Source organism: Heptranchias perlo, chromosome 5 (genome assembly GCF_035084215.1).
Source record: "Heptranchias perlo isolate sHepPer1 chromosome 5, sHepPer1.hap1, whole genome shotgun sequence".
NCBI classification, from domain to species: domain Eukaryota; kingdom Metazoa; phylum Chordata; class Chondrichthyes; order Hexanchiformes; family Hexanchidae; genus Heptranchias; species Heptranchias perlo.
The window spans coordinates 82,671,069-82,693,568 of record NC_090329.1 but is presented as its reverse complement, the minus strand read 5'-3'; the positions used below and the strand labels follow the sequence as shown (position 1 = coordinate 82,693,568).

Sequence of the window (22,500 nt, the reverse complement as noted above, 5' to 3'; positions counted from 1 at the left end):
GCGCGGGCGACCCAAAAACGGAAGTCCCGCCGGCTTTAAACAGTTAAAGAGCCAAATGTACCTCATTAAGGTACTTAAGGCACTTTACCTGTGAAAGATTAAATACTTAAGAAAGATTTTTAATTTACCTGGGCAGCTTGCCTACCGCTTCTGATTCACGCCTGGTGAAACCAGGCATAAAGGGCCGGATCAGGCAAAAAGAAACTAAATAAATTAAATAAAAGTGAAAACACTAAATGAACCTACCTTTGAAACCTGCTCCAATGTCCGATGTCTCCCGCTCCGATGTCCCCCACTTCACCCCCCGATGTCCCCCTATGTCCCCTCTTCACCTCCGCTGATGTCCCCCCGATGTCCCCCTCTTCACTCCCCCGATGTACCCCTAATGTCCCCCTCTTCACCCCCGATTTCCCCCCGATGTCCCCCTCTTCACCCCTCAATCTTCCCCTCTCCCCCCCGATCTTCCCCTCTCCCTTCCGATCTTCCTCTGTCCCCCCGATCCCGGTTTTCCATTCCAGCACCGGATGACGCCTCGCTTTCTCTCTTTCTCGCCCCCCCCGCCCTCGCATTGCAGCTCCTGATGGCAGCCAGCCTATCAATCAGGTTGGTTGTCAGACGCGAATCCGGAGAGGACGTTAATCACTATCAATCAACCTGCGATTGCATCGGAAACAGTAAGTTTTGTTCATGCTAGTTTGCCACGTGCACCTTCACCCCACCTCGCTGCCAACCCGCCACCATTGTAAAATCGAGCCCCGTAAATCCAAAGGCACAGCAACATAATACTTTTTTCCAGATTACAAAATTCACAATATAAGGTCATTGTAGACCACTAATGAATTGATAAGTGGCTGAAATGATAGCTATTTGATTTATACCAAGGTTCATGGGCTCAGATCATTGAAATTATAGCACAGGTCACAACAGTTTGTACTTGTGCTAGTGCTTTAATCTACTTTAATCATATTTCCCTGTTGGTATAGAATCATAGAAAGTTCAGCACAGAAGAATGAGCATATGTAACAGAGAATATAAAGCAGAAATATAAACAAACATTCTTACTGTTGAATTTCCGTTGTTGTCAAAAATGTTAGTGCCTGCAGAAATATAAAAACAATGATTAACACACAGCATTTTTCTTCAGGGCACAATCAATTATCAGAGGCTTAAAGAGTTGTCTGGGGCCAATAATACAATGTTTGGTAGCCATTGCATTGATACACAACAGACAGCTTGGGAACGATTTTCGGATGGCGGAGCAGGTGCATTGAGGGCGGGGGGCTCCTAAAATTGTAGAAATCTGGAGTGGATTCGGAGCCCAGCTCCAACCCGCTGACTTCCAGGCTCCCCAGTGACGTGTTCGGGTGCGTGCGCGCCTCCCAAATGCGGGAGACCCACTGGAAATTAAAGCCAGCGGGATGATAATTTCCATACTTTGACAGATTGTTAAGGTACTTGAAATACCTGAATGAGTAGACATTTTGGCAGGGGTCCAATATTGAAGGATCCTCAGCGTGTTTCCCGTGCTGTGGGAAACACTCTTGTTGCACAGACATATTTCAGACAGCAGCCAGTGGGAGCTGCAAATTATTATTTGAAAGGTGGAGGGAAAACCTCATTTATTGAGGCAGGGCAATCTGTCACTTCAGACAAAGATTTGGCTGCAAGACCTTTGTGTTTTCACTCAAAATTCTTACTTTCCACCCAAAAATCTGCTGTGCAAACATATTTAGCTACTTTGCGGACCCCTCAAACTCACACTATCAGGATGGGGGGGGGGCGCCATGGCTGCATTCACCACTACATCCGAGGACAAGCAACATCACCAGCCTCCCGCCAGGCATGGTGTCCACCTCTGCCACGTGGAGCTACACAACACAATGCTGCCCCACAGGCGCCTGCACAAGAGTATGGAGGGCAACAACAGTGAGAGCGACATCGCAGGAGGCACTACGCTCGCAACAGGGTCTACAGACTGAGGCTCAGCTTCCTGGACCTCTCAGAGGGGCAGTGCATATGGAGGCTCAGAGTCAGTCGCCAGGTAGTTGCAGACATCTGCAGCCTCCTTCATGCCAAGCTGCTCCCAGCTGGGCTGAGCAGCATCTCCTTACCTTTCGCTGTCAAAGTCACCACTGCCCTCAACTTCTTCGCCTCCGGATCATTCCAGGGTGCCACCGAGGACATCGTCAGGGTCTCTCTGTCGTCTGCACACAAGTGCATAAGGCAGGTCACTGACGGCTTGTTTCACAGGGCCTCACACGACATCAACTTCCCCATGGACGACCTCAGCCAGACGGAGAGGGCAGTGAGATTCCACGCTGTGGTTGGTTTCCCATGGGTGCAGGGTGTAATCGATTGGACCCATACAGCAAAACGAGCACCTCCATACGAGCCAGGACTGTTCATCAACAGGAAGGGCTATCACTCCATCAACACTCAGCTCGTTTGTGACCACCGCAAGAGATTCCTTCACGTGTGCGCCAGACACCCTGGCAGCTGCCACGATTCCTTCATCCTCCAGGAGTCCAACATCCTGCCCCTCTTCCATGCACCGAACACCCGCAAGGGCTGGCTCCTCGAGGACAAGGGATACCCCCTGCACACGTGGCTCATGACACCTCTGAGGAACCCCACCTACCGAGCAACAACGTCGATATAATGACAGTCACATCGCTACCAGGTCTACAACTGAGCATGCTATAGGTGCCTTGATCATTCTGGGAGAGCACTTCAATACACACCAGACAGAATGGGATGCATTATAGTCGTGTATTGTGCCCTGCACAAAATGGCACAACAGAGGGATGCCGCTTGAGGAGGCCCCATCCACGTCTGCCACCCGCATTGAGGAGGAGGAGGAGGAGGAAGAGAAGGAGCAGGAGCAACCCATGGGCAGAACAGCGGCTCACCTGGCTGCTCGTGAGGCCAGGGAGTCACTGATATGTGAACAGTTCTCCTAACATCAGACAGTGTGAAGAGTCCAGTCCTCACCAGCCCACCCCGCTCCCTGCACAGAACAGTCCTGCAATTACACATAGGCCCACTGTAGAATGCCCTAATGGGTGGCATCAAGTGTGGGCGTTCATGGTGAACCTCATGAAAGGGCCTTATTACAGAAGCCAGTCAAGCATGGCCAAGATGTGGCAGTAGTGGTGACAATAATAATATTTAATGCGCATTTAACAAAAAGTAAATATAAATAAAAAACATGACCAACCGTCAAACACCCTTGTGCATCCCCTTTGTGCTTACAAAACCTTCGCCTTTCGCTTCCGACTACTTCTACGAGGTGCATCCCCTGTGGCTGCAGCAAAGGTAGCGGCAAGTTGCTCTTGTTCATGCCGTGACCAATTAGATGCTCGAGAGGGCCCCTCCAAAGATTGCTCCTCCTGCACCTGTGCAGGCCACCTTGAGAGGAGACAGCATTTTGGGTACTGGTTGAGGGGGGGCAACGGGTGAGACGTAAGGGTGCTTTGAGTGGCGACCCCACTTCCATGTCCCCTTTCGCCATCATCCCTCCCCTGGGCCAGGACCACATCAGTCCTGCCACTCTGCTGGAGGACAGTTTGGGAGACATGTGTGAAGCCCTGTAAAGCCAGTACTAGTGTATCTGCCTGCCTGTTTAAGGCGGCAGAATGTTGTTCACCCACTGTTCGAACGGCCGTTGTCAGGGCCTGAATGGACTCATTTGTGAGCCGTGCTTGAAACTCCATGGCAGACATTTCTGCACTTACCCTCACGTCCCTATGACAATATCTCAGAGATTCCCTCCCTTACCTGTGCCACCATTCCACTCATGCAGGAGTTAGACTCCTCCATCCTCTGCGCAATTGTGGAGAGTGCGCGTGGCACCTGTTTCAGCACCTCGCAAATGTGCTGCTGCTCCTCAATCATTCTCTTTTTAAAGGATGGCCCCTAGGGTTCAGCATCTGTGTCCAGTTGAGCAGAGCCTGGAGAGGAGTGCTCCCACCGATGCAGACTCTCCGCCCTGACTCTGCCACCAGTGTCTGCTCGTGCTCACATGTGTGTGGTAACTCACCATGTGTGACTCCAACTAACTGCGGACTGGGACCCACCGAGGTGTGTGTATCTGCGCTGGTGGATGGCTCGCTCAGAGGCCGACAGGTCCTCTGAGGAATCACCCTCCACTGTCACAGCAGTCGCTGAAGGCCCTGTAAGAGAACAGAAGCATTTCCACCATCTACAAGGCACAAGTCAGGAGTGTGATGGAATACTCTCCATTTGCTTGGATGAGTGCAGCTCCAACAACACTCAAGAAGTTCGACACCATCCAAGGTAAAGCAGCCCGCTTGATTGGCACCCCATCCACCACCCTAAACATTCACTCCCTTCACCACCGGCGCACAGTGGCTGCAGTGTGCACCATCCACAGGATGCACTGCAGCAATTCGCCAAGGCTTCTTCGACAGCACCTCCCAAACCAGCGACCTCTACCACCTAGAAGGACAAGAGCAGCAGGCACATGGGAACAACACCACCTGCACATTCCCCTCCAAGTCACACACCATCCCAACTTGGAAATATATCGCCGTTCCTTCATCGTCGCTGGGTCAAAATCCTGGAACTCCCTTCCTAACAGCACTGAGAAACGTCACCGCACGAACTGCAGCGGTTCAAGAAGGTGGCTCACCACCACCTTCTCAAGGGCAATTAGGGATGGGCAATAAATTCCAGCCTCGCCAGCGATGCCCACATCCCAAGAACGAATAAAAAAAAAGAACAGAAGGCAATATTAAGCATGATCACAGATGTTGAGGTGCTAAAGATGGCAAGGCATGTTAACATCAATTCATATTGTGTGTGCTGAATGTTCAAGTTCTGTCACCAGACGTTTGTCGGGTGCCAGTCTCGGCGTCCCTGACGAACACTCGAGGGTGCAGCTCAGCTCCAGAGCACCCTGCTCCGCATCTGTGAGGATGACTATCTATTGTGGCCCCCCTCCGGTCCTCGCCCTCTCCCGTGCATTCGGGGCTCTCTTCTCCTATAAGGGCAGAAAGTAGAGACGCGTGAGTGAGTGATGATGACGTGGCCAACCGATGAATGCATTGGTTTGGGTGCGGCTGACCGTGAAAGAGATGCATCAGAGGGTGAGTATGAGACAGAGCCATGACATTGTTTGAGGATTGGGTTGAATGGTAGTGGTGGAATGAGTAATGGGGAGATGAGGAAGTGGTGAGGAAGTGCAGGTTAGTTGAGGATGAGCTTTGAGTGGGTGTGAGGAGTGATGTGATAGAGTAATGTTGGCAGTGCAGAATGAGTTGGGGGGTGGGGGCGGTGATGTGGAAGACGGAATGTAGGAGAATGAGTAAGTGTACTCACTTTGGCTGACCTAGTTATGTCATTGAAGTGCTTCCTGCACTGGATACAGGTGCGGGAGATGTTGCTGCTGCTGGTAACCTTCTCTGCCATCTTGAGTCAGGCCTTCTTGGTGGCAGAGACAGGCCACTTCCTCCCATCCGCTGAGTAGAACACATCCCTCCTCCTCCTCACCCCATCCAGTAGCACCTGGAGTGAGACATCACTAAATTTAGGAGCAGCCTTTCCCCTGGGCCGTTCCATTGTGCTGTTTGGGTTTTTGCTCCAGGACTGCCCCTTTAAATAGGCTCCTCCAGCTGACAGGCTGTGATGCGGGTGTGCAGTCCGCCCACTGTGCAGCTTTCCAACAGCAAACCTGGAAGCCACGTTAAGTGGCTCCAATTTACCTGCGATCGCGTGGGGAATGGGCAGATTTTATTGGGCTGGTTACCCACGCGCCCAATCGCCCCCACACTGCCATCCCGTCTCCCCGCTAATATCGGGGCCATTATCTGGCATGGAGGCCTATATCCTTCTCCATGTCCAATGTGTCTATCAATCCTAATGAAGTGGGCCAGTGCATAGCAAGCTAGGATCTGGCAAAATGTGTGAAGGACTCATTAAGTTGTTTAAATTAGATAGCCTCCCTGTAATATATCTGCAGCGCATGGGGCGGTTGGGAAGAGTATGTTTCTCCTGGGTAGTCCTCTCCTTATTATGAAATCACCCATGCTATATGTTTCTCACTTTCTGCAGATTTACAAAGGTCAATTTTGCAGTGGAGACCACTGCCAGGAAAAGTGGTGCTCTATATGCAGCTAGCAGCCTTTACCAGCTGCTAGTGCCCAATATTTCAGCCCTAGGCCCACTGGGCACTCCCAGTGCCTCACCTTCAAATTACATTAATGAGATGTTCTTGCATTATAGGGCAAGATTAACTCATTCAGATGCAGGCACAGGAGCAGGTGTGGCCAGCACCTCAGGAGCAGTGGTCCTGGTGGCACTAAATCAGGACCATATTATCAGCCCCGATGTGTTGCACAATGCTGGATCATATATGGAGTTAAGTCACAGGACAGCCATGATCTCATTGAATGGCGGAACTGGCTTGAGGGGCTAAATGGCCTACTCCTGTTCCTATGTTCCTATCAAGGGCCCGATTTTAGCACCCGCTACCAGGTGCGTTCTCGGCGGGGGGGGGGGGGGCCCCGAAAATCCCGAAATCCAGGTGCGGGACCGGATCGCGCCTCAATCCCGCCCACTTCCGGGTTCCCCGATGACGCGCTGGCGTGCGCGCGCAGCCCCCGCTGGTGGGAATCCCGCAGGCAATTAAAGCCAGCGGGATGCCACTTGAGTGTATTTACTTTGCTTGTTCAGGTCATTAACTGACCTGATTAAGGGACTGTGTGTGATTTTGGATAAACATGGGACTGTTTCACACACTGGGGGAAACACTCCCAGTTGAAATGGACGTGTTGCAGCCGTCAGCCTGTGGCAGCTGCAAAGGTCCATTTGACAGGTGTGGGGGGGGAGACCCTCAGCCATTGCAGGAGGCCGCTCTGTCACTTGGGACAAGGTTTGGCCTCCACCACCCTCCTCCTGACGGTCGAAGTCACCAACCTGCACACTTACCCCAGGGTCTGGGGACATGTACCTACCTTGCGGACCCCCTCAGATGTACATCTTGCGGATGGGGGCCGCCGTAGCTGCAGTCATGACATCCTCGGAGGGCGAACAGCATCACCAGCCTCACCAGCCTCGCCATCCACGCCGTCCATCTCTGACACGTGGAGCTCCACAACAGAGTGCTGTGACACATCCACCTGTACAGCAGGAGGGAGGGCTACCGCAGAGAGAGATGCGTCGCAGAGGGCACTACCCTCGCCACAGGGTCCACAGACCGAGGCTCAGCCTCCTGGACCTCTCTGAGCAGCAGTGCACACGGAGGCTCAGAGTCACTCGACATGTAGCCGTGGACATCTGCAGCCTCTTTCATGCCGAGCTGCTCCTGGCTGGCCCGTGCACCATCTTCCTACCTGTCGCTGTCAAAGTCACCACTGCCCTCCCGAACTTCTGCTCCACAGCCTTCCAGGGTGCAACCGGGGACATCGCCGATGTCTCTCAGTCGTCTGCGCAGAAGAGCCCTGCAAATACACCTACACCCACTCTGCAGTGACACACTGGGTGGCATCAGTGGTGGGTCCTCATAGTGATACCCAGGAGCGGGCATTATTGCACAAACCGGACAGGATTCACGAAGACATGGCAGTAGTGGTGCCAATATAATGTGTGATGTGAGTTGTTCTTTAATTCAATAGAAGTAAGAACCATGACAAACCCTCAAACACCCTTGTGCATCCCCTTCATGCTCACGACATGTTTGCCTTACGCTGCCTACTGCACATATGTGATGCATGCCCTGTGGCTGCAGCACAGGTGGTGGCAGGTTGAGTGAGGCTGGCCGTGAGAGAGATGCACGAGAGGGTGAGTATGGGATAGAGCCATGAGATTGTATGAAGATTGGGTTGCGTGGTAGTGGCGGGGTGAGTACTGGCGAGGTGAGTAGGTGCAGGTAAGATGAAGATGAGGTTTGAGTGGGTATGAGGGGTCATGTGACAGAGCAGTGTTGGCAGTGCAGAAGGAGATGTGGGGTGGGGGCAGTGTTGTGGCAGACGGAGTGTAGGGGAAAGACTACGTGTTCTCACTGTGGCTGACCTACTGAGGTCATTGGAGCGCCTCCTGCACTGTATGCAGGTGGGCGATATGTTGGTGGCGCTGGTGACCTCCTCTGCCACCTCGAGCCAGGCCTTCTTGGTGGCAGAGGCAGGCCACTTCCTCCCGCCCGCTGGGGGGAAGATCTCTGTCCTCCCCCTCCTCCTCACCCCATCTAATGATACCTGGGGTGAGGCATCATTAAACTGGGAGCAGCCTTCCCCCTGGGCTGCTCCATGCTGTAATTTTTGCTGTTTGTGGCAGCATCTGTCAGTGGAGGACTGCCCCTTTAAATAGAGCGCCTCCAGCTGACAGATCTTACTGCGCATGCGCAGCCCGCCCGACGCGCAGATCAGCAGCGGGGAACCCGGAGGAGCAGGTAAGTGGATCCAATTAGTGTGTTGCCTGCTACGATCGCGCGGGCAACCCACTAATTTCACCGGGCGCGGCTGGCCCACCCGCCGAGAACCCGCACCCCTGGTAAAATCGGGCCCTTGGTTTTAGTAGTGGGTTGTTTAATGTAGCATAAAAGTATTTCATTGCACTGACTCATGATTTTGAAAACAAAAAAATAGGGAGTGTGTTTAGATGGGAACATGGGAAGAAGGCCAGTAAAAACTCTGATGGGTAAAACAAAGTATATCCAGGAAATAGGAACTTGTGTTTGATCAGTTAAAATCTGTCATTCTTTGTGTGAAGTGGAGACTACAATGAACAAACTAGTAAAGGAGAAGAAAATTAAATTGGATGATTGGAAAGCAGGAGTCTTGTTGTTTCAACCACAAGAGTTAGGGAGGTTGACAGAGGAAGTTAAAATTCTGAAGGCTAGGCTGAAAGATGAGGAAGAAAAGAACAAAAAGTTGGAGGTACTGGAGGTGAGGACAGACTGTGAGCTTGAGACTTTGAGTCAGTATAGAATCGGGTTAAGTCACAAACATCAGAAATTGAAAATTGGTTCAAGTAAAAAAGGATAAATTAACCTGATAGAATAGAGAAAGAGAAAGGGGAAGATCCTATCTCTTTTCCACTGTTCTACAGAAGTTTTTGTTTTCAGCATATTGTCTCTTTAAAGGCCTGTTTGAATGTTACTATCTCTTTCAAAAGCCTGTGTGAATGTTTCAGTGCTGTGGCTCTACCCTCGTTTAAGACTAAGAATATTACAAAGATTTTTTTTAACTGTTGAAAGCTAACTTTTCCTTCCATTGTATTCTGTATTTTACAGTCAAGTGGAAAGGCTCTTGAAGAAAGAACAAAAAGAAAGATGATGTAATTTACTGGGTTTTTCTAAGCACATGCTATTTTGATAATTTGATCTGTTCTGTATTGTGTTTAGTTTATGATATTGCTCAATTAAATTGGAGCTATTGGGGTTAACTAACCTATTAAATTGTGAAAAACAGACGTTTATTGTGGCCATGGTGAATTTCTGGTTATTGTAAGTTACCTGAGGGTCTCTAATTCCAGGCATAAGACCTATCACATATAAAAATTGGCAATTTGAATTTCTTAAATGCTTAATGACTTGCAATGAATGTTGAGTGAATTTATGTGTTTGGTGTTGTGTTGAGCAACAGTGAGCGTGAATTGAAGTCTTAAAATTTTGACAATGGAGGTAATTCTATTGGTGTAATGATAGTGGTTGCACGGGAATCTGTCAAAAAAACTGACAGCACCTTTTGGTCGTGTGATTGACTGTGGTCAGAAAAAAAAAGTGACTGATAAAAGGAAAATAATGATTAAAGGATCTCCTGCTATCTCTATGACAACAATCTAGAGCTGTCTTGCAGTTGGACTATCATTTTTTTATTCGTTCATGGGATGTGGGCGTCGCTGGCGAGGCCAGCATTTATTCCCCATCCATAATTGCCCTTGAGAAGGTGGTGGTGAGCCGCCTTCTTGAATCGCTGCCGTCCGTGTGGTGAAGGTTCTCCCACAGTGCTGTTAGGAAGGGAATTCCAGGATTTTGACCCAGCAACGATGAAGGAACGGCGATATATTTCCAAGTCGGGAACGTGCAGGTGGTGTTATTCCCATGTACCTGCTGCCCTTGTCCTTCTAGATGGTAGAGGTCGCTGGTTTGGGAGGTCTGTCGAAGAAGCCTTGGCGAGTTGCTGCAGTGCATCCTGTGGATGGTACACACTGCAGCCACGGTGCTCCGGTGATGAAGGGAGTGAATGTTTAGGGTGGTGGATGGGGTGCCAATCAAGCGGGCTGCTTTGTCCTGGATTGTGTCGAGCTTCTTAAGTGTTATTGGAGCTGCACTCATCCAGGCAAGTGGAGAGTAATCCATCACACTCCTGACTTGTGCCTTGTAGATGGTGGAAAGGCTTTGGGGAATCAGGAGGTGAGTCACTTGCTGCAGAATACCCAGCCTCTGACCTGCTCTTTTTTTTTATTCGTTCATGGGATGTGGGCTTTGCTGGCAAGGCCAGCATTTATTGCCCATCGCTAATTGCCCTTGAGAAGGTGGTGGTGAGCCGCCTTCTTGAACCGCTGCAGTTCGTGTGGTGACGGTTCTCCCACAGTGCTGTTAGGAAGGGAGTTCCAGGATTTTGATCCAGTGACGATGAAGGAACGGCGATATATTTCCAAGTCAGGATGGTGTGTGACTTGGAGGGGAACGTGCAGGTGGTGTTGTTCCCATGTGCCTGCTGCTCTTGTCCTTCTAGGTGGTAGAGGTCGTGGCTTTGGGAGGTGCTGTCATAGAAGCCTTGGCGAGTTGCTGTAGTGCATCCTGTGGATGGTACACACTGCAGCCACGGTGTGCCGGTGGTGAAGGGAGTGAATGTTTAGGGTGGTGGATGGGGTGCCAATCCAGCGGGCTGCTTTATCTTGGATGGTGTCGAGCTTCTTGAGTGTTGTTGGAGCTGCACTCATCCAAGCAAGTGGAGAGTATTCCATCACACTCCTGACTTGTGCCTTGTAGATGGTGGAAAGGCTTAGGGGAGTCAGGAGGTGAGTCACTCGCCGCAGAATACCCAGCCTCTGAACTGCTCTTGTAGCCAAAGTATTTATGTGGCTGGTCCAGTTAAGTTTCTGGTCAATGGTGACCCCCAGGATGTTGATGGTGGGGGATTCGGCGATGGTAATGCCGTTGAATGTCAAGGGGAGGTGGTTAGAGTCTCTCTTGTTGGAGATGGTCATTGCCTTGCAATTATCTGGCGCAAATGTTACTTGCCACTTATGAGCCCAAGCCTGGATGTTGTCCAGGTCTTGCTGCATGCGGGCACAGACTGCTTCATTATTTGAGGGGTTGCGAATGGAACTGAACAATGTGCAATCATCAGCGAACATCCCAACTTCTGACCTTATGATGGAGGGAAGGTCATTGATGAAGCAGCTGAAGATGGTTGAGCCTAGGACGCTGCCCTGAGGAACTCCTGCAGCAATGTCCTAGGGCTGCGATGATTGGCCTCCAACAACCACTACCATCTTCCTTTGTGCTAGGTATGACTCCAGCCACTGGAGACTTTTCCCCCTGATTCCCATTGACTTCAATTTTACTAGGGCTCCTTGGTGCCACACTCGGTCAAATGCAGTCACTCTCACCTCACCTCTGGAATTCAGCTCTTTTATCCATGTTTGGACCAAGGCTGTAATGAGGTCTGGAGCCGAGTGGTCCTGGCGGAACCCAAACTGAGCATCGGTGAGCAGGTTATTGGTGAGTAAGTGCCGCTTGATAGCACTGTCGACGACACCTTCCATCACTTTGCTGATGATTGAGGCCATGATGTGGAGATGCCGGTGATGGACTGGGGTTGACAATTGTAAACAATTTTACAACACCAAGTTATAGTCCAACAAATTTATTTTAAATTCCACAAGGTTTCGGAGGCAACAGGTAAATCGGTGAGGACGAGGTCAAGTAAGTTTTTCCCTCATGTTGGTTCGCTCACCACCTGCCGCAGGCCCAGTCTGGCAGCTATGTCCTTCAGGACTCAGCCAGCTCGGTCAGTAGTGGTGCTACCGATCACCTGACGAAGGAGGAAGCCTCCGAAAGCTTGTGGAATTTAAAATAAATTTGTTGGACTATAACTTGGTGTTGTAAAATTGTTTACAACTGATGATTGAGAGTAGACTGATGGGGCAGTAATTGGTCGGATTGGATTTGTCCTGCTTTTTGTGGACAGGACATACCTGGGCAATTTTCCACATTGTCGGGTAGATGCCAGTGTTGTAGCTGTACTGGAACAGCTTGGCTAGAAGCACAGCTAGTTCTAGAGCACAAGTCTTCATCACTAAAGCTGGGATGTTGTTGGGGCCCATAGCCTTTGCTGTATCCAGTGCACTCAGCCGTTTCTTGATATCACGTGGAGTGAATTGAATTGGCTGAAGACTGGCTTCTGTGATGGTGGGGATATCGGGAGGAGGCCGAGATGGATCATCCACTCGGCACTTCTGGCTGAAGATGGTTGCAAACGCTTCGGACTTGTCTTTTGCACTCACGTGCTGGACTCCGCCATCATTGAGGGTGGGGATGTTTGCAGAGTCTCCTTCTCCCGTTAGTTGTTTAATTGTCCACCACCATTCACGATTGGATGTGGCAGGACTGCAGAGCTTTGATCTGATCCGTTGGTTGTGGAATCGCTTAGCTCTGTCTATAGCATGTTGTTTCCGCTGTTTAGCATGCATGTAGTCCTGAGTTGTAGCTTCACCAGATTGGCACCTCATATTTAGGTACGCCTGGTGCTGCTCCTGGCATGCTCTTCTACACTCCTCATTGAACCAGGGTTGATCCCCTGGCTTGTTGGTAATGGTAGAGTGAGGAATATGCCGGGCCATGAGGTTACAGATTGTGCTGGAATACAATTCTGCTGCTCCTGATGGCCCACAGTGCCTCATGGATGCCCAGTTTTGAGCTGCTAGATCTGTTCTGAATCTATCCCATTTAGCACGATGGTAGTGCCACACAACACGTGGGATGGTGTTCTCAGTGCGAAGACGGGACTTCATCTCTACGAGGACTGTGCGGTGGTCACTCCTACCAATACTGTCATGGACAGTTGCATTTGCAACAGGTAAATCGGTGAGGACGAGGTCAAGTAAGTTTTTCCCTCATGTTGGTTCGCTCACCATCTGCTGCAGGCCCAGTCTGGCAGCTATGTCCTTCAGGACTCAGCCAGCTCGGTCAGTAGTGGTGCTACTGAGCCACTCTTGGTGATGGACATTGAAGTCCCCCACCCAGAGTACATTTTGTGCCCTTGCTACCCTCAGTGCGCCCTTCAAGTGGTGATCAACATGGAGGAATACGGATTCATCAGCTGAGGGAGGGCGGTAGGTGGTAATCAGCAGGAGGTTTCCTTGCCCATGTTTGACCTGATGCCATGAGATTTCATGGGGTCCAGAGTCAATGTTGAGGACTCCCAGGGCCACTCCCTCCTGACTGCATATCACTGTATCGCCACCTCTGGTGGGTCTGTCCTGCTGGTGGGACAGGACATACCCAGGGATGGTGATGGAAGAGTCTGGGACATTGGCTGAAAGGTATGATTCTGTGAGTATGGCTATGTCAGGCTGTTGCTTGACTAGTCTGTGGGACAGCTCTCCCAATTTTGGCACAAGTCCCCAGATGTAAGTGAGGAGGACTTTGCAGGGTTGACTGGGCTTGGTTTGCCGTTGTCGTGTCCGGTGCCCAGTGGTCCAATGCCGGGTGGTCCGTCCGTTTTTTAAATTCTTATTATGACTTTTCGTAGCGAGATTTTACAACTGAGTGGCTTGCTAGGCCATTTCAGAGGGCAATTAAGAATCAACCACATTGCTGTGGGTCTGGAGTCACATATAGGCCAGACCGGGTAAGGACGGCAGGTTTCCTTCCCTAAAGGACATTAGTGAACCAGGTGGATTTTTATGACAATCTGGTAGTTTCATGGCCACCATTACTGATACTAGTATTTTAATTCCAGATTTTTATTTCATTAATTGAATTTAATTAATTGAATTTAAATTCACCAGCTGCCGTAGTGGGATTTGAACTCATGACTCCGGATTTTTAGTCCAGGCGCAATTCAGTGTTTATGTGGCTGGTCCAGTTAAGTTTCTGGTCAGTGGTGACCCCCAGGATGTTGATGGTGGGGGAGTCGGCGATGGTAATGCCGTTGAATGTTAAGGGGAGGTGGTTTGACTCTCTCTTGTTGGAGATGGTCATTGCCTGACACTTGTCTGGTGCGAAAGTTACTTGCCACTTATCAGCCCAAGCCTGGATGTTGTCTAAGTGTGAATAAAATTTTGGACACCTCTTAAATGAGATGAACGAACTGAAATGCTGTCTTCTTGACAAGAATGTGTTTGAAATGAATAGTTACTAATCGATCTTAATGATTTCTGTTTGTTTTAACTGATTTCATTATCCAGAATTTAACATTAGGATCTTTGTGAAAGTTATCAAAAGACGTCTTTTGAAAAAAAAGATAAAATGTAGCTTTAAAGAATTACAAGTTACAGTTGCAGGATCGTCTCTGGTTATAAATCAATTTGAACTTCTTCAAAGCACTTTGTGTTATTGTGATTGACTCCTCCCCCATCCCCTTAAGGTTTTGACAAGCAAAAAGTAATTAACCCATACTTCTGTATTGCTGAAGTTAAGTAGTGGATTGTACTAGTTTTTTTTAAGAAGTTGGTCTGACTCCTTTTGAGCTACCAGCATTTAAACCTGATGAGTCACAGCTTTCTGAATTGGAAAGAGCAGTTGTTGTAGAAATTGTTTCATTGCCCCTTGATAAAAACAATGATTTTTGTTAAGTTCAAAGTGAGACACCCCCTTTCTTCAGGGGGAATGGTGAGGACCCTTGGATTAAATCAGTCCAGGTAGCCATCAAAGGTGAGGGTTCATGGCCTAAAGATGCCTTTAACAGAAGGGACAATTTTTCAGTACAGAATGCAGCAGATATGGTAGTCTTGTATGGATCAGACCATGAATGCCATTATTAATGACTGCCTCATGTGTGCCCAATATGACCCCGGGCCCAAAATTAAAATGCCTCCTAGCCAAGTCCCAGCTTCTGATGGCCCATAGAGAAATTTGCAGAATGATTACATTGGCCCATTTCAGAGGACGCAGAAGGGTTGAGGCTATCCCGTGAGACAAGCCACTGCTACTCAAGCTGCAATGGTACTTATTGAGCATGTTTTCACTCTCTAGGGTCTGCCAATGAAGGAGCTACTAGGACTCCTAGGAATCAGGCAAAAATTTCACATTCCATATAACTCTCAGGCAGGTCAAGCGTATGAATTGTACCCTTAATCAAGCCAGTGGGAGAGGCTAGTAACACTTAGGGTGTTGTATTGTTGCTCATATTGACGGCAATTCAGAGTAACCCTTCCTGGGCGATGGGACGTACTCCGTTCGGGGTCATCACTAGACACCAGTTGTGGTTGCCAGAATTTCGGCTAGGCAGCATCCTCTCTGGATCTCAACACGAGAGCATGACCATAGATACATATATGGAGCAGTTACCCGCTCATTTACAACAGGTGTACCTAAGTTCCACCCTAGCCATTGGCCACAATAATAAGTGCCGGCACAAATTTGGCCCTTATGTTAAGGGTCTTGAAGTGGGGGACAAGGTGACATTAAACTAAACAATGTCAGGAAAGTGGGCAAAGAGATTTGAAGGATCCTTCTCGATAATAGTCGTAATGTGTACAGGATTCAAACTGATAAAAGGAATAGGTGGGTACATATTAGCTAGATAAAGAAGTGGCAGGGACAGGATGCCGAAAGGGTACATTCCATCTTCCTATAATCCTTTTATGGCTTACGAACGATGACAATGGGCAAGTTGAGGAGGACGAGACCACCTCCATTGACTCCAGCAGGAAATTCCCAGGCTATGGGCCTGCTAAGCCTTTAATAACATGGGACGATGAGTGGGAGTTCAAACATTCTGAACCCTCCTTACCTGAGGGAATAGATGAAAATAATTAAAAACACAAACAGAAGGACTTGGAGTTGGAAATTCGAAATTCAGCCATCCTATGTACATGTAGGTATGGGATAGACAGGGTTAATTTCAGTCAGGCTGTGAGCTCCAAAAAAAGAGAGAGAAACATTGGGTGATAGGGCAGAGAAGCTAGACAGTCCCTAATGTTTTTCTGGATGTATTTTTCTGTGTTTGTTTCGGTTAAAGAGATTATTCTTTCAAATAGATCATTTAGTGCTATTGTCACAGTGCTTTAGTCAAGCACATGACATTTTTAGGTTTTTTAATTTGGGTGGGTGTTTCCTCATGGTGTCGGCAGGAAATCATGAATTGACAAATTAACCCCTTCGGCTCTCAAGAAGAGCCACAATGGATTTTCTGTTTTTATTTTAAAGCAGAGGACTATAGTTTTCGGGACCACAGGAGTGTTGATAGTGTAGGGTTACGAAGAGTCGTTCTTTGACATAAAAGTGGCTTCACAAAGTTACAAAGCAACCTTTTCTGGAGAAGTGTTGGTGCAAGAGGCAATTCAGTGGTGTTAAGAATTTAAGACCTTATCAGCAGACACCGGCAGATAGAAAATGTCACTGTGTGGTGACGATTTGGTCTAAGACTTTGACTCTCAAAGGCTCGGCTTTAACCCATTCAGGGTTATTTGTTATCTTCTGAGACAGAGTGCTCGAGGTGTGGTGGTGGGGGGGGGGGGGGGGGAGTATGGGAGTTATATCTAAAAGTAATTACAAACACTTCTGTCTCTACTGATAAACCCAGCAACTATAGGCCAGTCAGTTTAACCTGAGTGGTGGGGAAACTTTTAGAAACAATAAACCGGGACAGAATTAACAGTCACTTGGACGAAGGTTGATTGATTAGGGAAAGTCAGCAGGGATTTGTTAAAGGCAAATCGTGTTTAACTAACCTGATATAGAGTTTTTTGATGAGGTAACAGAGAGGGTAGATGAGAGCAATGCAGTTGATGTGGTGTATATGGACTTTCAAAAGGCATTTGATAAAGTGCTGCACGGTAGGCTTATCATCAAGCTTGCGGCCCATGCAATAAAGGGAGCAGTAGCAACATGGATTCAGAATTGGCTAAGGGACAGGAAACAGAGAGTAGTGGTGAACGGTTGTTTTTCGGACTGGAGGGAGGCGTTAAGTGGTGTTCCCCAGGGGTTAGTGCTGGGACCACTACTTTTCTTAATATATATTAATGACTTGGACTTGGGTTTGCAGAGCACAATTTCAAAATTTCCAGAAACTTGGAAGGGTTGTAAACAGTGAGGAGGATAGTGATGGACTTCAAGAGAATATAGACAGGCTGGTAGCATGGGCGGACACGTGGCAGATGAAATTTAACGCAGATAAATGCAGAGTGATACATTTCAGTATGAAGAACAAGGAGAGGCAATATAAATAGAGGGCACAACTCTAAAAGGGGTACAGGAACAGAGAGATCTGGGGCTATATGTGCACAAATTGTTGAAGGTGGCAAGGCAGGTTGAGCAAGTGGTTAAAAAGCATACGGGATCCTGGGCTTTATAAATAGAGGCATAGAGTACAAAAGTAGTCATGATGAACCTTTATAAAACACTGGTTCGGCCACAACTGGAGTATTGTGTCGAGTTCTGGGCACCGCACTTTAGGAAAGATGTGAAGGCCTTAGAGAAGGTGCAGAAGAGATTTACTAGAATGATTCCAGGGATAAGGGTCTTTGGTTATGTGGATAGACTGGACAAGCTGGGGTTGTTCTCCATGGAACAGCAACGGTTGCGAGGAGATTTGATAGAGGTATTCAAAATCATGAAGCGTCTAGACAGAGTAGATAGAGAGAAACTGTTCCCATTGGTGGAAGGGTCAAAGACCAGAGGACATAGATTTAAGGTGTTTGGCAAAAGAACCAAAGGTGACATGAGGAAAAACTTTTTTACACAGCAAATGGTTAGGATCTGGAATGCACTGCTCGAGTGGGTGGTGGTGGAGGCATATTCAATCATGGCCTTCAAAATGGAACTGGATAAGTACTTGAAAGGAAAAAAATTGCAGGGCTACGGGAAAAGGGCAGGGGAGTGGGACTAGCTGGATTGTTCTTGCATTATACAAGCTTTCTATATAGTATTGCTAACCCTTGTTAGGAAAAGCATTATATAAGCTTTTCCTGTGAACAAGGCTTTCTGTTCATCAAGTTTTTGGGTTATTTTGTACAGAGAGGGCCGCATTGAGTAATGAGCATCCTGTGTCATTCTTATCTCACGTGCATAAGATAGGTAAAGGGTGTTATCCATATTTTGGTGGGAGTGTGGGATGCTTTGAGCAAAGATAAATGTCTTTCATAAATCAGTCAACTAATCATAAGGGAGGCTAATGATGTCAGGTATTCCGTTATCTGGGGTATCTGGGGAGTCTTTGTATGCACAGATCCTGAGCAGTTTGATAAGGGGGGGTCGAGTAATGTGAATAACAAATGTTTAAAGAGTACGTTATAGCTTGGAGACAGAGAAAGCTATTGATGTTCGCACATGGCACATATAGAGCTAATGGGCATAATTTTAGCTGAGGGGCGTGGAATTCCGGTCAGGAAACCCGGAAGTATGATTTTGACGTAAGCATGTCGTTTTTTTCTTTTTTGCCGGTTTTGCGCCCAACAGATCAGGCTGGCTCTCAGTTGGATGGGAGAAGAGCCAGGAGAGAGGACGTGTTCAGGTAAGTGTTAGATTGGGAGGGGGCATTGGGGTCTTTGGGGGTTCTCTGGGGGGGTTGAGGGGGGCGATCATCGGAGGGGGGGGTCAGTCAGGGGGGGCAGTCATCGGGGGGGATTGAGGATCAGTCTTCGTGGGGGGGTTAGTCGTCGGGGGGGGGGGTCAATCATCGGGGGGGGGGGGGGTAAGTCATCGGGGAATCAGGGGTCAGTCATCAGGGGGAGGGGATCAGTCATCCGGGGCTGGGATCAGTCATCGGGGGGGATTGGGGGTCAGTCATCGTTGGGGGGGGGGGGGGGGTCGGGATCATTGGTGGTGGTAGTTTATAGGCTCCCTAATAGTAGCTATACTGTTGGACATAGCATTAAAATAGAAATAATAGGAGTTTGTAACAAAGGTAATGCAATAATAGTGGAGGACTTTAATCTACATATAGACTAGACAAATCAAATTAGCTAAGGTAGTTTAAGGGACAAGTTCATGGAATGCATTCGAGACAGTTTCCTAGAACAACATATCATGTAACCAAACCAGGGAAAGAATGACCAAAAATTTGATAGGGAGAAAATAGAATATGAAAGTAAACTAGCAAGAAATATAAAAACAGATTGTAAGAGCTTCTACAAGTATGTGAAAAGGAAGAGAGTAGCAAAGTAAACGTTGGTCCCTTAGAGTCTGAGACAGGAGAAATTAAAATGGGGAATAAGGAAATGGCAGAGACATTAAACAAATATTTTCTATCTGTCTTCTTGGTAGAAGACACAAAAAGCATACCAGAAATAGTGGGGAACCAAGGGGCTAATGAGAGTGAGGAACTTAAAGTAATTAATATCAGTAGAGGAAAAGTACTGTAGAAACAATTGGGACTAAAAGACGATAAATTTCCTGGTCCTGATGGCCGACATCCAAGGGTTCTAAAAGAGGTGGCTGCAGCGATAGTGGATGCATTGGTTATGATCTTGCAAAATTCCCTAGATTCTAGAACGGTCCCAGTGGATTGGAAGATAGCAAATGTAACACCGGGAGAGAGAAAACAGGGAACTGTTAGGCTAGTTAGCCTGACATCAGTCTTCGGGAAAATGCTGGAATCCATTATTAAGGAAGTAGTAACAGGGCACTTAGAAAATCATAATATGATTAGGCAGAGTCAACATGGTTTATGAAAGGGAACTCGTGTTTAACAAATTTATTAGAGTTCTTTGAGGATGTAACACAAGGTTGTTACACAAGATAAGGGTTCATGGGATTGGGGGTAATATATTAGCATGGATAGAGGATTGGTTAATGGACAAAAAACAGAGAATAGGAATAAATGGGTCATTTTCAGACTGGCAGGCTGTAACCACTAGGGTGCCACAAGGATCAGCGCTGGGCCCTCAGCTATTTACTATCTATATTAATAGACTTAGATGAAGGGACCAAGTGTAATGTAGCCAGGTTTGCTGACGATACAAAGCTAAGTGGGAAAGTAAACTGTGAGGAGGACACAAAGGGCATGATTTTGACCCCGAGCTGGGAAGGGGGCAGGGAGTTCAAATTGCGGACGGGAAACCCGGAAGTACGATTTTGACGTAAGGACGTCTTTTCTTTTGTCGGTTTGGCGTCTGACTGACCAGCCTGATTGACAGGCTGGCATAAGTCGGATGGGAGATCAGTCAGGGAGAGGACGTATTCAGGTAAGTCCTCAGATAAGTCTTTGTTTGTATGAATGGGGGGGGGGGCAGGGGGGCATGGTTTGACACATGGGCATGGGGGCAGATGGGCATGGACTGGCATGGGGCATGTGGACATGGGTTGGCACATAGCATGGGTTGGCATGGACATGGGTTGGCACAGAGGTCACAGGGTGAGTCAGTCATGGGGGGGATCAGGGGTCAGTCACCAGGGGGGTGTCAGGAACTGAGGTCATCGTGGGGTTCGTGATCGTTGCGGGGGGTGTTGGGGTTCCCCGATCGTTGGTGGGGGGGCTGTTGGGGATCGGGGTGGGGGTCCGCGATCTTTTGGGGGTGTCAGGGGTCGGGGTGGGGGGTCCACGATCATTGGCGGGGTTCGGGATTCATCACAGGGCTCCGCGATCGTTGGGGGGTCGCTGCAGGTAGGCTTGTTGGGCCTGGGGGAAGCACTCCTGTTGCACCAGGCCCACAAGCTGTGCCTTACTAGGCACTTATCTGTTGGTTTTAGGCCTTCTCGCCTACTTTCAAGTAGCGTGAAAGAGAAGGCCCGGGAATCCCGGCCCCCCAGGGTTGGAAATCTGAAAGTGTAGAAAAATGGAGGCCCGAAGCCTCCTTGGAAGGTTTTAATCACCAACCTGCCTCCTGGGAGTGGGTTGGTTGTCCGCGACTTGTCCCATCCCGGTGAAAACTGGAAGCAGGCCGGTTGGAGGCGTGTCAGAAATGGTTGCGATTTTGAATGCTCCCCCACCTCCAACCCACCAGTTTTTCCCTTTTAAAATCGTACCCAAAGAGTCTGCAAAGGGATATAGACAGGTTATGAGAGTGGACAAGAAGGTGGCAGATGGAACATAATGTGGGGAAATGTGAGGTTTTCCACTTTGGTAGCAAGACTACAAAAGCAGAATATTTTATAAATGCTGAAAAACTATTAAATGTTGGTGTTCAGAGAGATCTGGGTGTTCTCGTACAAGAAACACAGAAAGTTAGCATGCAGGTACAGCAAGTAATTAGGAGGGCAAATGGCATGTTGGCCTTTAGTGCAAGGGGGTTGGAGTACAAGAGTAAGGAAGTCTTGCTACAATTACAAAGGTGAGACCACACTTCGAGTACTGTGTACAGTTTTGGTCTCCTTATCTAAGGAAGGATATATTTACCTTAGAGGCAGTGCAACAAAGGTTCACTAGATTGATTCCTGGGATGAGAGAGTTGTCCTGTGAGGAAAGATTAAGTAGAATGGGCCTATACTCTCTGGAATTTAGAAGAATGAGAGGTGTTCTCATTGAAACATAAAAGATTCTGAGTGGGCTTGACAGGGTAAATGCTGAGAGGTTGTTTCCCTTGGTTGGCGAGTCTAGAACAAGGGGGCATGGTCTCAAGATAAGAGGTCGGCCATTTAAGACTGAGATAAGCAGGAATTTCTTTACCCAGAGGGTTGTAAATCCCTGGAATCTCTACCTCAGAGGGCTGTGGACGCTGAATCATTGAGTATATTCAAGGCTGAGATAGATAAATTTTTGGACTCTCGGGGAATCAAGGGACATGGCGATCGGGCGGGAAAGTGGAGTTGAGGCCAAGGTCAGCCATGATCTTAATGAATGGTGGAGCAGGCTCGAGGGGCCGTATGGTCTACTCCTGCTCCTATTTCATATGTTCTTATAACAAAGTCCAATCTTGCACCATAGTCATCTTAGACACACAATTAGCGGCTAGATATTTGTGCCAATCTGAGATGCGCTAGCACATCCTGCCACTGCATGAATCCTTTCGACATCTTGTGCTTCCCACCACAAATGTGCCATTGTCTACAAACATTTCTCTACGTGGGTCTACTCACCTGGTTCCCATTCAAGCAGTTTCATGAAAACCACTTCCAACCTTGAAAAAACACTCTCTGCAAGCACAATTGTAGTGCAACAATAATTTGAATGTGAGTTTATGTATATGCCTCTATTTCTTTCTTCCATGCTTTCCCTTAGTGCAAGGGTGTCATGTTTCAATGCAGTACTGAGGGAGTGCTGCACTGTTGGGGATGCTATTTTTCAGATGAGATGTTAAATGAGGCCCTGTCTGCCCTCTTAGTGACAAGACACTGCATTCATGCACATCACAGGATATCCAAAGTCCAGGGTGTAATAGAGACAATATCATGGCATTTTTTTTATTCATGGGATGTGGGCTTCGCTG

The 22,500-nt window shown here is 48.2% G+C and overlaps 1 protein-coding gene across 1 annotated transcript in view; it reads right to left on the bottom strand.

Annotated features, from left to right (window-relative positions):
- LOC137322173 (calcium and integrin-binding family member 4-like) overlaps nt 1-2,184 on the bottom strand; it is a 50,709-nt gene extending 48,525 nt beyond the window's left edge. The window contains exons 1-2 of the mRNA XM_067985288.1: nt 2,112-2,184; nt 1,063-1,097 (exon numbers count right to left, since the gene is read on the bottom strand). Coding sequence (XP_067841389.1) covers nt 1,063-1,097; nt 2,112-2,184 — 108 coding nt within the window. The remainder of the gene's footprint in view (nt 1-1,062; nt 1,098-2,111) is intronic.
- Nucleotides 2,185-22,500: the final 20,316 nt, after the last annotated feature.